The sequence below is a fragment of the Pseudoliparis swirei genome, unplaced genomic scaffold (assembly GCF_029220125.1).
Source record: "Pseudoliparis swirei isolate HS2019 ecotype Mariana Trench unplaced genomic scaffold, NWPU_hadal_v1 hadal_28, whole genome shotgun sequence".
NCBI lineage: Eukaryota > Metazoa > Chordata > Actinopteri > Perciformes > Liparidae > Pseudoliparis > Pseudoliparis swirei.
In genome coordinates, this window is record NW_026613264.1 from 341,783 (window position 1) to 361,183 (window position 19,401).

General features: G+C 38.6%; 1 protein-coding gene across 1 annotated transcript; it reads left to right on the top strand.

The window, feature by feature from the left end:
- The first annotated feature begins 383 nt into the window (after window positions 1-383).
- Window positions 384-19,179, top strand: il10rb (interleukin 10 receptor, beta). The gene is given in 15 exon segments (XM_056410855.1): window positions 384-707; window positions 1,950-2,070; window positions 2,759-2,886; window positions 2,889-2,951; window positions 4,568-4,618; window positions 4,621-4,727; window positions 4,957-4,988; window positions 6,748-6,875; window positions 8,121-8,241; window positions 8,930-9,123; window positions 10,752-10,912; window positions 14,054-14,207; window positions 15,761-15,909; window positions 17,762-17,934; window positions 18,061-19,179. Coding segments are annotated over 15 exon segments (2,124 nt in total). The 5' UTR covers window positions 384-388; the 3' UTR covers window positions 18,284-19,179.
- Window positions 19,180-19,401: the final 222 nt, after the last annotated feature.

Genomic DNA, 19,401 nt, shown 5'->3' on the forward strand with positions numbered 1-19,401 from the left:
TCTATAGTAGCACCCTTTAAAGAGAGGCTTAATTTATCATCTGTCCTGAGAGCATATTTCGATCCTATTATCATGTATTTAGTTTTTAAGACATTCAACTTCAGCTTATTTTCCATGATCCATTCAGAAACCAGCTTTAACTCTAGTTGAAGCACCTCATTAACATGTTCAATGCTCTCTGACGATACATACATAGTCGTGTCATCCGCATAAATCCCCATTGCTGCATTTTTTAATACATATGGCATGTCATTTACAAAAATAGAATAGAGTAGCGGGCCATGTCATGCATACCATCCTAGATGCTGTTTTAATAATGGTGTGGAAATGCTCATCCTTCACCAGTATATGAGTCAGTTAAGCATGATTTAATATTTCTGAGGAATATATGATAATTATGTGGTTGAATGACATCTGTGCTTTAATTTCCACCAAATCCAGAGACATCCCATCACAGATCCACATGTTGGGTTTGACTGTAGTGTGCTCGTTCACAAATACAAGAAACCAAGTAGCCTCCCTAAAGTTCTCACCTCTCCCATCTGTCCATCAGGCCTTAAGAAATCAGACGGTGAGTAGCAAAGCCAACATAGTGATTTTGCCAAACCTGAAGGCCTGGACTTGGTACTGTGTGAGCATCCAGTCACGCTATGACTTCTACAACAAGAAGAGCAGCTTCACCTCACCCCACTGCATGCAGACCGAAGGTAACTGCCTGTTGCTGGGAATATTCTATATATTGGTGGGCTGAAGTACATTGATCTGTACCGAGTAGGAACGTCCACACTTTTTGTTTTTCAATATCGTCAGTAGGAGAATCATAATTCTGAGTGAAATATATATTCATCATGGCTGAAGTGAAGGGTATTGGTTATTGACCACAATTGCAGGATCATTTGTTTGTCACAGGTATGAATACAGTCGAACACTTAATAGCGTTCATGTTAGGTCAGCACTAAAAGGATCCACCTTCATCTCAAAACTCTTATTGCTCGATCAGATATGTCCTGTTTATGTTATTCAGGGTCAGCACTGGCTCTATCATGCGGGGGACCGAAACAACTTTCATCTATTTATTTTATTTACAGTTTTTCCCCTTTTGAATCTGCATATGTTATTGCATTGCTTGAGGTTACAAAAGGCCTTCAGAACAGGCGGTCAAACTTGAACACAGGTGCCTTGAAGAGCCACACAATTCTTCATAGTGATTCTGTCTTTGATTTGTTCCTCTTTGATGAGGTCAGTGTTATGTGACTGATTCCAGATTAACTTAATCTTTTTATGGCTCAGGCAAACATACAATTCTTCCCGTCTACTTTGTTCTCCTTTTTGGTTTTCTAATATATGTATGTGTGTGTTTCTTTAATCTTTCTGTCTTTATCTGTTTCTTATTGCTGTAACTGTATTTTGTCAGTATATAAATATAATTGTTGTTGCCATATTCTACTTTTTTTTTAATTATTGTCTGCTGGGTCGATACATTGATCCCAATAACAAGTGCAGTGTCTATTTAAGTCTGATGAATCTTCCTCTGTGCCATAAAGCTCCATTGTTGTCACCAATGAGCCACACTGCTCCGTAATGTTACCTTGAGCACTGTCCTGCTGCAGAAAACACTCATTTGATCACCACATGTGTATTAACCCAACAAACAATGAAGCCCAACACTTATCTTGGGCTATTTTCTAGTGTTTGAGCAGCATTTGCTACAAGCAATAGAACCAGCTGTTAAAAAAAAATACTGAGAATATTATGCTTTTCTTTTTTCCTATATGATAATAGATTAAGTACATTTGGGTAAAATAATAATCTGCAGATTAATTGATAAGGAATTGTTATTTATAGCCATAATATCTGTTATTAAAATATGATTTATTGTATTTTGTTATAACATATAATTGTAATAATATAGACTGTCTTCATGTGTTTTCTCCACTTGTTTGTTTCAGTCGGAGCAGAGCTGAAACCACCAGAGAACTTGACCATGATCACCATGAACACCAATTACACACTGAGCTGGGATTGGGACCAGAGTTCATCAGCTGTCAACTTCACCACACAATATGTGGCGTAAGTATCACTCACTATCCGTGATTTACCTGTACAACTCTAGTCAAACTATTATTCTGGATACACATTTAGCTTAGTATAACCAAGATGACAGCTTTCAAAACAAACAGGGAATTTGAAGTAAGTGTGGCTCAAAGGAGGGCAATGTTGACCAGTCAGCCTGCAAATAAAAATATGTCAAACTCTCAGACACATCTCTAAACACTAATGCTCCCATCACAATAAACCAATGTATGTTTCGCTGACATTTATCCATTTTACAGTTTGGTTTTCTTTGAAATGAGCCTCACACAGACTGATCCATCGCTTTCTGAAAATATAATCCTCTCTGGAGTTGATGCATTGAGCTTCTCAGCTGTCCCTGATGAGAGGTGCTATGAGGTCTAAATGGAATTCGAACTAACGACAGCAAACAACTTGTCAAATACTGACGAAATGAGACCAAATGTAGATCATTGCCAGCAGCTTTTCATGCTAAAGGTATTGAGCGTAACGACATAACTGCAATATGGATGATGACAGATGAGATGTCTTTTTACACATGCAGAGTCTTTTACCAAGTAAGAAGTTAGGATCCCAGGCTAACTCAAACTGTTTCAGATTTCTTAAACTAACTGATTTTTGTTTTTGTACCACTATGTTCAGTTACAATGATTATTGCCTTACATTTGTTGTTTCTCTTTCTCAGGAAGTTCAAGCTAAAAAAGTCAATTAAAAAAATTCCGGTGTGGAGCACTGCGTGTCGGGGGACGTCGAGTAGGTCATGTGACCTTACACAGTTCAATCTGTACTACCTGGGCAGCTACGTACTTCGCGTGAAGCCAACGTCAATGGGCATTTCTCTGACTGGGTGCAGAAGGAATTCTGCCCTGATAAAGATGGTAAGAGAAGGAGTAGGTGAGTCGAGGCAGGAGACTGGGATCAGAGAGAGAATAAGTTCCGCTAACTGTTCAGGCAGCTACTTAAGCCTTGCGGGAAAGACTTGTTTCACACAAGCACATCTTAACACCTGAAACCATCCATAACAATCTGACAGTCAACTGCACAAAAGAGTGTGCAACCACAAAGAGATTTTGATAGAGCTGTGAGCAATGTTAGGAAAGGTACCTGTTGTTCTGAACCATCAAAACCACAGTTTAGAGTGAAGTTACAATCATGTGAATTGCATCTATCTCCAACATGAAGAGCAGGTTAAACTAAAGTCTGCCCGACATTCAAATTTTCTAAGAACCACAATTGACAGCAAGATGTAATTTGACCACATATTGCTGTGAAAACATCTCAAACTGGATTTATTCACTAAAACCTACATTTAAACACATGATAGCATTTATTTAAACGTTGCCCGCTAACTCAGGCTCTTTCTGCTGGAAAAGGTCACTGTTAAGGTTGTCAAAGTCCATCCAATTCCATTGTCATGAGTGACACAGACTTTCAAGAGCAATTTAGCAGGAGGAATATATCGGCGAAGGATCGAACCACCAATCTTCTGATTGTGTGATGACCCACTCTCTCTTAGCCACTTACCCGTTGAGTACCCATTGAGCACAAACGGCAATGTGAGTAACTTCCTCACCAGATTTAAGGGTGCTAAATGTGATATTAAGAGCATTTTTATTGTCTCAGCATGGCGACGGCTATGGCGACGGCTCACAGCTAACAATGCTAAAAGAGAAAACACTGAAAACAGCTCACTACAACAGAATGAGAATGCTCTGTCTTTGAGAGCAGGGCAATCTGAGTCTAACTGAAACTAAAAGACTAAAACGACAACAGTTTCAATAAAACTATACTCAAATAGCTATAGTTTTATTTTGTTAAGAGTACACTTTAAAGCCTAGATCTTTAATTCACCAAAATCAAGGACATTTGAAACTAGACAAAGACTAAGTAAAAAATGAGTGAAAAATGAAGACTTACATTTTTAGTTAAAATCGAATGTTATTGGTCGTGATTGAGACTTGTGTAGTATTTTTTTATTATTGTTTTCCCACGTGCCTCATAGATGATGGATAAACATTTTCAGTAAAAGACTATTCCATTTTATGTATAGCTTGGGTCCAAACCCAAAGCTTCGCTTTAAGCACTCTCCCACTCAATACTGGTCCAATGACTACCTCAAGTGCTGTGTCATTGTGTTGAGCAGAATATGTTATGTATTCATTCTAAAAACATTTATAAACATGGGTCTGGTGGACCTTAACAACCCTTATCTGACTGGCTGAAACAATACTAGGGAGCCTTTTTGATTAGGGTCGCAACTAACTATGGTTTTGCTCATCAATGTGTTGCGTTGTTTTCTTGATCAATAATTTTGTCTATAAAATGTCCGAAAATAGTAAAAGAATGTGCAGCACAACTTCTCACTGTCCATTTGAGGTCTTCATAAGTTTTGTTATTAATTAGTACCCTTCATGTAAATCTTGTTATATTACTATTCAAATGTTTACAAATTAAAGGCCCCTAATTTATCCATTTATATCTCTGCTCCTGCTAGCTGCTTTGGGTCCTCCAACCAAAGTGGCTCTTTCTCCTGCTGGAAGTGACCTGAAATTGTCATCTCTGATCCTCTGACCAGCACCAACAACTCCATGAAGGAAAATCATCCCGATCTTTATTACCGCACCCGTTACTGGGAACGCCTCCCAGACACACAGGTAGGAAATGCATCTCTGGATTTTACTAGGCCCATGCATACTATATTGTTTTGTAATTATTATACTAACATGAAGAATATGAATCACAATTGTGTTTGAGCAGCCTTTAAATAAAATAGCTGATCTCTTTAATATCAATTGATACTCTCATACAGTTAGAACGATCTACAAAGACTTGTCACACCTGGAGAAAATACCCACAATGTTCCCACTTCCCTTTTCTCTTCAGTCCTCAAGACACTTGATTAAACTTCTGAGACTGCAGCAGCCATATCATTTAGTGGTACACCCACAATCGGCCCTAGCAGAGCACCTGGTTTCTGTGTTTTGGTTCTGCATGTTCAGCAGAGTGTCGTTTCCTGTCTGTGCTAGAAGACAGGTATAATCTTGCCTGAGAGAGCACGTGTTCTTTTATGGTGCCATGATGTCCTGCCAGCTGCTGTCATTTATAGCAGCCAGTAAATAAGTGTTAATAACTGGTTTGACGAGGAAGACACAGGTTACTAGAGTACATCCTAAAATAATCTAGAGTTGACGCACAATTGCAGAGTTTATCCAAACACTTGGATGAAGGCCACACCATGCACAAAGGGTTACAAAAAAACCCCAATATGAACAGCCTAGAGCAGGGGTCGGCAACCTTCCCTATCCAAACAGCCATTTTGCCCTATTTTCCAGCAAACCCTATAGTTTGTCTGAAATTATGGAACCAGAATTATTTACAGCATGATCAATTTTCACAAAAACACTTAGACTTAGAAAACAACATTTACATTAAAAGTAAAATAATAATACTTAAATACCTAAAATAATAACCTAATCTACTATAATTTCCTTTCCGATTATTGCTGCCTTAAGTTTCCTTTTGAAATCACATGTATTTCTTGTTAGTCACATATGAGGGGAGCACATTCCAGTATGCAATGGCTCTTTACATTACTGATTTCTTTAGTGCATTAGTTCTTGGTAGAGGAAAAGTAAAGTGACCATTTAGTGCATGTCTGGTATTATAAGCATGTCTCTCAGTTGCAGGTGATAGCTGTAAAGACAGACTGACAGGTTTCTGTGAGGAATACACATTATTTAAAAACAGAATAAGGCTACATGCCAGTCTTTCATCCACCCTCATCCATGACAGCCTGGCATGCATATCATCCACACTACTCCTCACTGAGCAGTGAAGTGCTAGTCTTGCCGCTCTGTTCTGAGCAAGTTGAAGCTTACCGAGATCTTGCTTTGATGCTCTAGACCAGATAACAGGACAGTAGTCCAGATTCGACAGAACTAGAGATTGTATAACTAGTCTAATTGTCGTATTAGTTAGCAGATGAGCACTTCTTCGAATGGCATAGATACTATTAATCATTCTTACCACTGTTATTAATATGAGTGGACCATGATAGCGTTTCATCAATGGTGACACCCAACAGTTTTACTTCTTTAACCTGTTCTATAGTAGCACCCTTTAAAGAGAGGCTTAATTTATCATCTGTCCTGAGAGCATATTTCGATCCTATTATCATGTATTTAGTTTTTAAGACATTCAACTTCAGCTTATTTTCCATGATCCATTCAGAAACCAGCTTTAACTCTAGTTGAAGCACCTCATTAACATGTTCAATGCTCTCTGACGATACATACATAGTCGTGTCATCCGCATAAATCCCCATTGCTGCATTTTTAATACATATGGCATGTCATTTACAAAAATAGAATAGAGTAGCGGGCCATGTCATGCATACCATCCTAGATGCTGTTTTAATAATGGTGGAAATGCTCATCCTTCACCAGTATATGAGTCAGTTAAGCTTAATTTAATATTTCTGAGGAATATATGATAATTATGTGGTTGAATGACATCTGTGCTTTAATTTCCACCAAATCCAGAGACATCCCATCACAGATCCACATGTTGGGTTTGACTGTAGTGTGCTCGTTCACAAATACAAGAAACCAAGTAGCCTCCTAAAGTTCTCACCTCCCATCTGTCCATCAGGCCTTAAGAAATCAGACGGAGTAGCAAAGCCAACATAGTGATTTTGCCAAACCTGAAGGCCTGGACTTGGTACTGTGTGAGCATCCAGTCACGCTATGACTTCTACAACAAGAAGAGCAGCTTCACCTCACCCCACTGCATGCAGACCGAAGGTAACTGCCTGTTGCTGGGAATATTCTATATATTGGTGGGCTGAAGTACATTGATCTGTACCGAGTAGGAACGTCCACACTTTTTGTTTTTCAATATCGTCAGTAGGAGAATCATAATTCTGAGTGAAATATATATTCATCATGGCTGAAGTGAAGGGTATTGGTTATTGACCACAATTGCAGGATCATTTGTTTGTCACAGGTATGAATACAGTCGAACACTTAATAGCGTTCATGTTAGGTCAGCACTAAAAGGATCCACCTTCATCTCAAAACTCTTATTGCTCGATCAGATATGTCCTGTTTATGTTATTCAGGGTCAGCACTGGCTCTATCATGCGGGGGACCGAAACAACTTTCATCTATTTATTTTATTTACAGTTTTTCCCCTTTTGAATCTGCATATGTTATTGCATTGCTTGAGGTTACAAAAGGCCTTCAGAACAGGCGGTCAAACTTGAACACAGGTGCCTTGAAGAGCCACACAATTCTTCATAGTGATTCTGTCTTTGATTTGTTCCTCTTTGATGAGGTCAGTGTTATGTGACTGGGATTTCCAGATTAACTTAATCTTTTTATGGCTCAGGCAAACATACAATTCTTCCCGTCTACTTTGTTCTCCTTTTTGGTTTTCTAATATATGTATGTGTGTGTTTCTTTAATCTTTCTGTCTTTATCTGTTTCTTATTGCTGTAACTGTATTTTGTCAGTATATAAATATAATTGTTGTTGCCATATTCTACTTTTTTTTAAATTATTGTCTGCTGGGTCGATACATTGATCCCAATAACAAGTGCAGTGTCTATTTAAGTCTGATGAATCTTCCTCTGTGCCATAAAGCTCCATTGTTGTCACCAATGAGCCACACTGCTCCGTAATGTTACCTTGAGCACTGTCCTGCTGCAGAAAACACTCATTTGATCACCACATGTGTATTAACCCAACAAACAATGAAGCCCAACACTTATCTTGGGCTATTTTCTAGTGTTTGAGCAGCATTTGCTACAAGCAATAGAACCAGCTGTTAAAAAAAAATACTGAGAATATTATGCTTTTCTTTTTTCCTATATGATAATAGATTAAGTACATTTGGGTAAAATAATAATCTGCAGATTAATTGATAAGGAATTGTTATTTATAGCCATAATATCTGTTATTAAAATATGATTTATTGTATTTTGTTATAACATATAATTGTAATAATATAGACTGTCTTCATGTGTTTTCTCCACTTGTTTGTTTCAGTCGGAGCAGAGCTGAAACCACCAGAGAACTTGACCATGATCACCATGAACACCAATTACACACTGAGCTGGGATTGGGACCAGAGTTCATCAGCTGTCAACTTCACCACACAATATGTGGCGTAAGTATCACTCACTATCCGTGATTTACCTGTACAACTCTAGTCAAACTATTATTCTGGATACACATTTAGCTTAGTATAACCAAGATGACAGCTTTCAAAACAAACAGGGAATTTGAAGTAAGTGTGGCTCAAAGGAGGGCAATGTTGACCAGTCAGCCTGCAAATAAAAATATGTCAAACTCTCAGACACATCTCTAAACACTAATGCTCCCATCACAATAAACCAATGTATGTTTCTCTGACATTTATCCATTTTACAGTTTGGTTTTCTTTGAAATGAGCCTCACACAGACTGATCCATCGCTTTCTGAAAATATAATCCTCTCTGGAGTTGATGCATTGAGCTTCTCAGCTGTCCCTGATGAGAGGTGCTATGAGGTCTAAATGGAATTCGAACTAACGACAGCAAACAACTTGTCAAATACTGACGAAATGAGACCAAATGTAGATCATTGCCAGCAGCTTTTCATGCTAAAGGTATTGAGCGTAACGACATAACTGCAATATGGATGATGACAGATGAGATGTCTTTTTACACATGCAGAGTCTTTTACCAAGTAAGAAGTTAGGATCCCAGGCTAACTCAAACTGTTTCAGATTTCTTAAACTAACTGATTTTTGTTTTTGTACCACTATGTTCAGTTACAATGATTATTGCCTTACATTTGTTGTTTCTCTTTCTCAGGAAGTTCAAGCTAAAAAAGTCAATTAAAAAAATTCCGGTGTGGAGCACTGCGTGTCGGGGGACGTCGAGTAGGTCATGTGACCTTACACAGTTCAATCTGTACTACCTGGGCAGCTACGTACTTCGCGTAGAAGCCAACGTCAATGGGCATTTCTCTGACTGGGTGCAGAAGGAATTCTGCCCTGATAAAGATGGTAAGAGAGAAGGAGTAGGTGAGTCGAGGGCAGGAGACTGGGATCAGAGAGAGAATAAGTTCCGCTAACTGTTCAGGCAGCTACTTAAGCCTTGCGGGAAAGACTTGTTTCACACAAGCACATCTTAACACCTGAAACCATCCATAACAATCTGACAGTCAACTGCACAAAAGAGTGTGCAACCACAAAGAGATTTTGATAGAGCTGTGAGCAATGTTAGGAAAGGTACCTGTTGTTCTGAACCATCAAAACCACAGTTTAGAGTGAAGTTACAATCATGTGAATTGCATCTATCTCCAACATGAAGAGCAGGTTAAACTAAAGTCTGCCCGACATTCAAATTTTCTAAGAACCACAATTGACAGCAAGATGTAATTTGACCACATATTGCTGTGAAAACATCTCAAACTGGATTTATTCACTAAAACCTACATTTAAACACATGATAGCATTTATTTAAACGTTGCCCGCCTAACTCAGGCTCTTTCTGCTGGAAAAGGTCACTGTTAAGGTTGTCAAAGTCCATCCAATTCCATTGTCATGAGTGACACAGACTTTCAAGAGCAATTTAGCAGGAGGAATATATCGACGAGAAGGGATCGAACCACCAATCTTCTGATTGTGTGATGACCCACTCTCTCTTAGCCACTTACCCGTTGAGTACCCATTGAGCACAAACGGCAATGTGAGTAACTTCCTCACCAGATTTAAGGGTGCTAAATGTGATATTAAGAGCATTTTTATTGTCTCAGCATGGCGACGGCTATGGCGACGGCTCACAGCTAACAATGCTAAAAGAGAAAACACTGAAAACAGCTCACTACAACAGAATGAGAATGCTCTGTCTTTGAGAGCAGGGCAATCTGAGTCTAACTGAAACTAAAAAAGACTAAAACGACAACAGTTTCAATAAAACTATACTCAAATAGCTATAGTTTTATTTTGTTAAGAGTACACTTTAAAGCCTAGATCTTTAATTCACCAAAATCAAGGACATTTGAAACTAGACAAAGACTAAATAAAAAATGAGTGAAAAAATGAAGACTTACATTTTTAGTTAAAATCGAATGTTATTGGTCGTGATTGAGACTTGTGTAGTATTTTTTTATTATTGTTTTCCCACGTGCCTCATAGATGATGGATAAACATTTTCAGTAAAAGACTATTCCATTTTATGTATAGCTTGGGTCCAAACCCAAAGCTTCGCTTTAAGCACTCTCCCACTCAATACTGGTCCAATGACTACCTCAGAAGTGCTGTGTCATTGTGTTGAGCAGAATATGTTATGTATTCATTCTAAAAACATTTATAAACATGGGTCTGGTGGACCTTAACAACCCTTATCTGACTGGCTGAAACAATACTAGGGAGCCTTTTTGATTAGGGTCGCAACTAACTATGGTTTTGCTCATCAATGTGTTGCGTTGTTTTCTTGATCAATAATTTTGTCTATAAAATGTCCGAAAATAGTAAAAGAATGTGCAGCACAACTTCTCACTGTCCATTTGAGGTCTTCATAAGTTTTGTTATTAATTAGTACCCTTCATGTAAATCTTGTTATATTACTATTCAAATGTTTACAAATTAAAGGCCCCTAATTTATCCATTTATATCTCTGCTCCTGCTAGCTGCTTTGGGTCCTCCAACCAAAGTGGCTCTTTCTCCTGCTGGAAGTGACCTGGAAATTGTCATCTCTGATCCTCTGACCAGCACCAACAACTCCATGAAGGAAAATCATCCCGATCTTTATTACCGCACCCGTTACTGGGAACGCTCCCCAGACACACAGGTAGGAAATGCATCTCTGGATTTTACTAGGCCCATGCATACTATATTGTTTTGTAATTATTATACTAACATGAAGAATATGAATCACAATTGTGTTTGAGCAGCCTTTAAATAAAATAGCTGATCTCTTTAATATCAATTGATACTCTCATACAGTTAGAACGATCTACAAAGACTTGTCACACCTGGAGAAAATACCCACAATGTTCCCACTTCCCTTTTCTCTTCAGTCCCTCAAGACACTTGATTAAACTTCTGAGACTGCAGCAGCCATATCATTTAGTGGTACACCCACAATCGGCCCTAGCAGAGCACCTGGTTTCTGTGTTTTGGTTCTGCATGTTCAGCAGAGTGTCGTTTCCTGTCTGTGCTAGAAGACAGGTATAATCTTGCCTGAGAGAGCACGTGTTCTTTTATGGTGCCATGATGTCCTGCCAGCTGCTGTCATTTATAGCAGCCAGTAAATAAGTGTTAATAACTGGTTTGACGAGGAAGACACAGGTTACTAGAGTACATCCTAAAATAATCTAGAGTTGACGCACAATTGCAGAGTTTATCCAAACACTTGGATGAAGGCCACACCATGCACAAAGGGTTACAAAAAAAACCCAATATGAACAGCCTAGAGCAGGGGTCGGCAACCTTCCCTATCCAAACAGCCATTTTGCCCTATTTTCCAGCAAACCCTATAGTTTGTCTGAAATTATGGAACCAGAATTATTTATTTATTTAATAATATACCTGTTATAACAATCTGCTAAAAAAAACAAAGTCATGTGCCTACATTGAGGTCCATTAATCACACGACTATGCAGGTCTTGATCCCTCCCCTCATATTTGTGGCTCATGGGTAGAGTGCTCATCATGTAACCACAAGGCAGCAGGTTCGATACCTGAGTAGGACGGGTATCGAACCTGTCCTTGCATCGCTTGTCAAGGTGCCCTGAACCCCCAGTTGCTCCCCGGGCGCTACACAGCTGCCCACTGCACCTAGAATGCTAAGGATGGTTTAAATGCAATAACTTATTATTGAAACAAAGATAATAGAATATATATATTCAGATTTGTGACTGCTTTTTTGCATATTTATATGATTGTGTCATTTAACCGAGTTACTCATTTATTCTTGTGTGCAAAACAACAAAATATAGCAAGTTTGCCAATCTCCCAGCTCGATGTGTGCAAGTGGCGATGGGCAGCTTCCCTCACTCTAGCGCTACTGTTCATCAGTATGTGTACACGTTTCCTAACTCATAAAAGGTGCATGCACGTGATCCGAGTGCACCAAGTGAGCGGAGAAGCATCCTCGCAAAAGAGGTATTCCTGATCCGCATGCACAGATGCAGACCTGCTAGCATCGGGCTTTACAGACACAGATATTTTAATGAGGATCAAGGAGAAAACCAAAGTCCTGGTGACCTACTCTCAGTGCATCTTGCCTTCTCTGCATAGCTCACAGGGTTTTGATAGTCTCTAGTATAAGCCTTGATCTGTAGATAATGTCATTCAAAGTACAAGGCATTAATCTCAGCAAACTTCCATCAATGTAAAAAGATCTGTCCGCTCAGACATTTGTGGTCACACTAATGCACCACAGCTATAAAGTGACTAATGGACATCTGAATACACATGAATCACTTTGTGTTAAGAGGCTAGACCATGAAAGCCATTATAGCGGTGTCAATATATTGTTTAGGGTTTGAAATACAGAGTGGTAAAGTTTAATACATTCACCGTTTATTGATTTAATGTTTAGTTTAGTTTATTAAGGATCCCCATTAGTCTACACCGTAGTGGAGACTATTCTTCCTGGGGTCCAGGCAAAAAACATTACAAAACAATACAAATACATAAAATGCAGTACAGCATGATCAATTTTCACAAAAACACTTAGACTTAGAAAACAACATTTACATTAAAAGTAAAATAATAATACTTAAATACCTAAAATAATAACCTAATCTACTATAATTTCCTTTCCGATTATTGCTGCCTTAAGTTTCCTTTTGAAATCACATGTATTTCTTGTTAGTCACATATGAGGGGAGCACATTCCAGTATGCAATGGCTCTTTACATTACTGATTTCTTTAGTGCATTAGTTCTTGGTAGAGGAAAAGTAAAGTGACCATTTAGTGCATGTCTGGTATTATAAGCATGTCTCTCAGTTGCAGGTGATAGCTGTAAAGACAGACTGACAGGTTTCTGTGAGGAATACACATTATTTAAAAACAGAATAAGGCTACATGCCAGTCTTTCATCCACCCTCATCCATGACAGCCTGGCATGCATATCATCCACACTACTCCTCACTGAGCAGTGAAGTGCTAGTCTTGCCGCTCTGTTCTGAGCAAGTTGAAGCTTACCGAGATCTTGCTTTGATGCTCTAGACCAGATAACAGGACAGTAGTCCAGATTCGACAGAACTAGAGATTGTATAACTAGTCTAATTGTCGTATTAGTTAGCAGATGAGCACTTCTTGAATGGCATAGATACTATTAATCATTCTTACCACTGTTATTAATATGAGTGGACCATGATAGCGTTTCATCAATGGTGACACCCAACAGTTTTACTTCTTTAACCTGTTCTATAGTAGCACCCTTTAAAGAGAGGCTTACTTTATCATCTGTCCTGAGAGCATATTTCGATCCTATTATCATGTATTTAGTTTTTAAGACATTCAACTTCAGCTTATTTTCCATGATCCATTCAGAAACCAGCTTTAACTCTAGTTGAAGCACCTCATTAACATGTTCAATGCTCTCTGACGATACATACATAGTCGTGTCATCCGCATAAATCCCCATTGCTGCATTTTTTAATACATATGGCATGTCATTTACAAAAATAGAATAGAGTAGCGGGCCATGTCATGCATACCATCCTAGATGCTGTTTTAATAATGGTGTGGAAATGCTCATCCTTCACCAGTATATGAGTCAGTTAAGCTTAATTTAATATTTCTGAGGAATATATGATAATTATGTGGTTGAATGACATCTGTGCTTTAATTTCCACCAAATCCAGAGACATCCCATCACAGATCCACATGTTGGGTTTGACTGTAGTGTGCTCGTTCACAAATACAAGAAACCAAGTAGCCTCCCTAAAGTTCTCACCTCTCCCATCTGTCCATCAGGCCTTAAGAAATCAGACGGTGAGTAGCAAAGCCAACATAGTGATTTTGCCAAACCTGAAGGCCTGGACTTGGTACTGTGTGAGCATCCAGTCACGCTATGACTTCTACAACAAGAAGAGCAGCTTCACCTCACCCCACTGCATGCAGACCGAAGGTAACTGCCTGTTGCTGGGAATATTCTATATATTGGTGGGCTGAAGTACATTGATCTGTACCGAGTAGGAACGTCCACACTTACAAAGGCAGGGTATTAACTAATTATTGTAATGTATCAACTGTGAGTGGGCCATTATGTGTTTAAGTCATTCCTCAAATTAAGGTTGTCCAAATTAGGGACGTCACAAGAGTCTATGCCAAAATTGTGATAATGTGACAACCACATCTGTACCAGGAATCAGAGCTCGAGACTAATGTCTTCCTTAACCCTTGTGTTGCCTTAGGGTCATTTTGACCCGAATCAATATTACACCCTCCCCCCGCTTTAGGATTAATTGACCCCATTCAATGTTTAATGTCGGTGTTCTTTCGGTAGTCAACAAACAAACAAAAAGTGCCTCACACTTAAACTTGGAAAACAATATTAATTCTAATAATTTTCTGGAGATTTTAATTGCTGGCGTCAAATTGAACCCAAAGGGTAAAATATGTTAGTAAATATAAAGGTAACAGGAGGGTGAAACATTGAATCGGGTCAAAATGACCCAAAGGCGGGGGGAGGGTGTAATATTGATTTGGGTCAAAATGACCCTAAGGCAACACAAGGGTTAATAACATTCAATTTTATATAGCGCTTTTCTAAACGGGACGAAATTAAATTCAGATAATTTTGTATAGCCCAATATCACAAATTTGCCTCAAAGGGCTTTACAATCTGTACACATATGACATCCCTGACCTTTAACCTAACATCGGATCAGGAAAAACTCCCAATAAATAGAAAACTCTTTCACGTGGGAAAAAAAGAGAAGAAACCTTCAGGAGAGAAACAGAGGAGGATCCCTCTCCAGGATGGACAGAAGGTGCATGTTATATGTACCCGTAGGTAGACTAGGTTCACAGTGGAGAGTGAGGCATTCATCTCGACAACACATTACAATCAACACACACAAAAAAGAAGACAGATGGCTGCGGCCGCAGACTGAGGGCTCATTGCACTACAGGCTCGAGATCTCCTATGACGACACTAAATAAAACCAGATAACAAAGCATCTTATCCAGGAAGTAGGGATGGGTATCGTTGGGTCCTAATCGATGGGCATCTAGAACAGAATATTTCACGTAGACCTTGCTCCAGTCCCGCTCAAAGGCTGCAACAAGAATGGGATGATTCCTGATCCGATGTGAGGTCCTCGGACAGGAATGTCGTATGTGTGCAGATTGTAAAGCCCTCTGAGGCACATTTTAGATGTTGGTCTATACAAAATAAACTGAATTGAATTAACTGTTAGTCTAGACCACTCAACATGTTGAGACTCGGTGCAGAATGCCGTTAGGGACGCCTTGAGGTCTGTTTGCTAACTCTCCTAATCTGAACTATGTTTTATCATAACAAAGGTATCTGGTTTGGGATTATAATAAATAGCTTATGGTGGGTATAATACAACACTGCAGAGGAAACTGTAATACATTAATTTCTTATTGTTTGTATTTACTGATGCAACTGTACTCGAATACGATATAATCTATGTACGTGTGTCACTTTGACAGGTGCCACTCCGTGGTGGCAAATTTTCGGGTACTTCCTTTTGTCTTTGGTGATCTGCTTCCTGGTCATGCTACTCTCAATCTACTTCTTCTTTTGGTGCTATAAAACTCTGAAGGCAACATGGTTCCCGGCGGTCCAGCTGCCCTTCCAGGTAGGCAGCTTCAGTCATTACAGCTTTGGCTATATGCAGATGGTTTGTTGACCTTTTTTATATTTAAAAAGATGGTTTTGTTGTTATTAATAATTATGTATATATATATTATAATTATTATTAGTAATAACAATATTCTATATACATATATATATCATCGTTATTATTATTAGTAATAACAATATCCTATATACATACAGGACTGTCTCAGAAAATTAGAATATTGTGATAAAGTTCTTTATTTTCTGTAATGCAATTAAAAAAACAAATGTCATGCATTCTGGATTCATTACAAATCAACTGAAATATTGCAAGCCTTTTATTCTTTTAATATTGCTGATTATGGCTTACAGCTTAAGAAAACTCTAAAATCCTATCTCATAAAATTTTAATATTTCCTCAGACCAAGTAAAAAAAAGATTTATAACAGCTGAGTGTTTGTCAAGGCTCAGGAAACCCTTGCAGGTGTTTCGAGTTAATTAGACAATTCAAGTGATTTGTTTAATACCCTACTAGTATACTTTTTCATGATATTCTAATATTTAGAGATAGGATATTTGAGTTTTCTTAAGCTGTAAACCATAATCAGCAATATTAAAAGAATAAAAGGCTTGCAATATTTCAGTTGATTTGTAATGAATCCAGAATGCATGACATTTTTGTTTTTTTAATTGCATTGCAGAAAATAAAGAACTTCATCACAATATTCTAATTTTCTGAGACAGTCCTGTACATATCATCGTTATTTTTTAATATATATATATTAAAAATAACGATGATTGTGAAAAAACTAGGGCTGTCAGCGTTAACGCGTTAATCTATGCGATTAATTTGGCCGCGTTAACGCACTAAAATATGTAAACGCAAATTATTCGTATTATTTATTTTTTTTAAACCGCGGCAGTACGGTTTGACACTGTTTCCGTTTTTAAAACAATTATTTCTCCGCGAAAATAAGGAGCAGAAATCAGTTTAAACTCGTGGATGAATCAGTTGGGTTTCCTCCTGCTCCTCCTTCCTCCCGTCTCCCCCTGATACACAGAGGGTGACGCTGCGCGGAAAGAACTCGTCACACGAAACCTTCAATGTGATTGGTCAATCCGTTTGTCTGTCAACATTTCGGGGAAAAACAACCAATGAACACTCAGTAAATCACAAAGGACCTCCCACCTCACAGGTTAGGCTCATTTAGCAGCCTGTCAGTCAGAGAACCAGAGAACACAACGCGAGGACAATGAGCCTTATTTCAGAGCTGAGATTGTTCTGGAATGTTTGATGTATAACACGTGGGGGTGTGTCACATGCAAAAGACTTTAAACGGTGAATTTAATTTATTTTGTAAAATGTATAAAATGCCCCCAGCCTCCAGAGGGTTAACGTGACATATTTGAATGTCAGTCAGTTACCAAGGCCACTGGTTCTGCTGCTGTTCAATGTTAAAGATGACAGGACCAATGAGTCTCAATATACTTCTTTTTTTTTTACTAATCTGATGTTTCACTGAAGAAACAATTTATCATCCACGATATTAAATACCTCGCTGGCACTGTATATGTAGGAGCCTCTTTGAAAACACAGCTCTGTGTGAAGTTTTGTCTTTAAAAAGAAGGAAACTACTTTTAATCGCGATTAATTAAACGCAATTTCAAAATGTGCGATTAATTAGTTTTTTTAAATCGATTGACAGCCCTAGAAAAAACATATCTAGCCTATAAATATAGCTCCTGACTATCTACACTTGAAAGCAAATGTTTTGCATTTCAGCGTTAGACTTTTTAGAATTTATGAATTTATTTACATTCCACCAGAGCAAGATCTCATGTAAATCTCTCTTCTTTGCTCCTCCCGCCAGTATTTTTGTGACTCCACTGGGTCTCACTTTCCTCGCCTCCTCACCCAGGATTCAGACTCAGAGATGTTGTGTGATGAGGTCACTGTGTGTCCAAAGTCCCCAGTCCTGAAAATCCACATTCCTCCCCCTGAGGCCCTGCCGGTGCCCCCATCAGGCCTGGAGCCTGACAGCAGGTCGGTTAATGGCCAGTGCTACAAAAGCTCATGTTTTACATTCATGTTCACAAAGCAGAAGTGCATTTATTAGGAAATAGAAAATAAAATAAGAAATAAGTGAATGAATAAATGTCCCGTCTCCAGTTGCAGACGCAGTCGTCAGGACAGCAGTGGCAGTGCAGACTCTGGAGTGTACTCCACGGGGGGCAGCCATTCCTCCACGGAGGGCAGCCATTCCTCCACGGGGGCCAAAGTCTCTGGGCAGGGCCCCTTTGACTTGGAGCAGGTGAAGATGCAGGACGTGGCTCCAGGGCTCAAGACTCAACTTGTGAATGCAGACGAGGGCATTGTAGACATGTGTGTCTGAAGGCACAACACATGTGTTGAGAAGAGCATGAAGAAAGGGTGATATTAAGGAAGACAGAGGTCTGTGGTCAAATGTGCAGTGTGCCTTTTCTTCAGCTGTTGCCTTGCAAGTAGGACATCCTTATGTTGAGCCCTGGAGACTTAATCGGCACTCCAATTATGAACGTGTCCGCTCCGTGCAGCCCAGTAGAGGCCAGACAATGTTCAGTCACAGTAAGCACTCTACAGATACTTGTAACAATTCCACTGGAACCGGTTACACAGATTTTTTTTCACGAGTCTATTAACTGGAGGGAAACATTCTCACAATGACAATGCTGCTTTTTCATATTTAGCCTCCACTTACAAAATATTAGAAACATTTGTAGAATACTGAGTTATGATGAATCGCCAGTTGAGGGTTTGACCTACTGACATGATTATATTGTTCTGTTGTTAAACATGTTGAGAAATGTCTGTATTGACAGTTTCTTTTAAATATGCTAATTTGACCGAAACAACGATAGCTGTTGTCAAAATACAGCTAGTCCTACTTTTTTCCCATCCCGTTAAATACTTATATTTATAATAAGTGTTTTGTTTTATTGTGCAAACGGAAGAAATAGGAACTTATTTCTATTCTTTGCTTTTTCTATTTGTCATCTAATCAGCTCAGAAATGCAATCAGATTTTTAAACCCGCATACAACTGTATTGATATAATATAATCCATTTTATTTTTTTCTGTGCATATGTTGTGGGTTTTTCTAATAGAAGCCTGTATTTAAATACTTTATTATTGTACCATTTCTGATTCTGATTGAATCCTGGTACCCTAAATAATCTATATATTGTTGTTTTTTGTTCCAATGATATTTAAATACTGTCAAATATATTTTGACACTATTCTGTATGCTGAGCAGGTAGTTTCTAATTGTACAGAAACTTGATCCAGTTTCACTTTGACTCCAATGTCCAGTCAAGTCAAGTCTTTTATTGTCAGATACACAGAATGACACAGGGTCAGACTGGGCACTGAAATTCTTAGGACAAGGCACCACACAACAACTATCATAGCCGAACATAATATAACATGACATACACACTGTACAAGAACTCTGAACATAATACTAACATATAA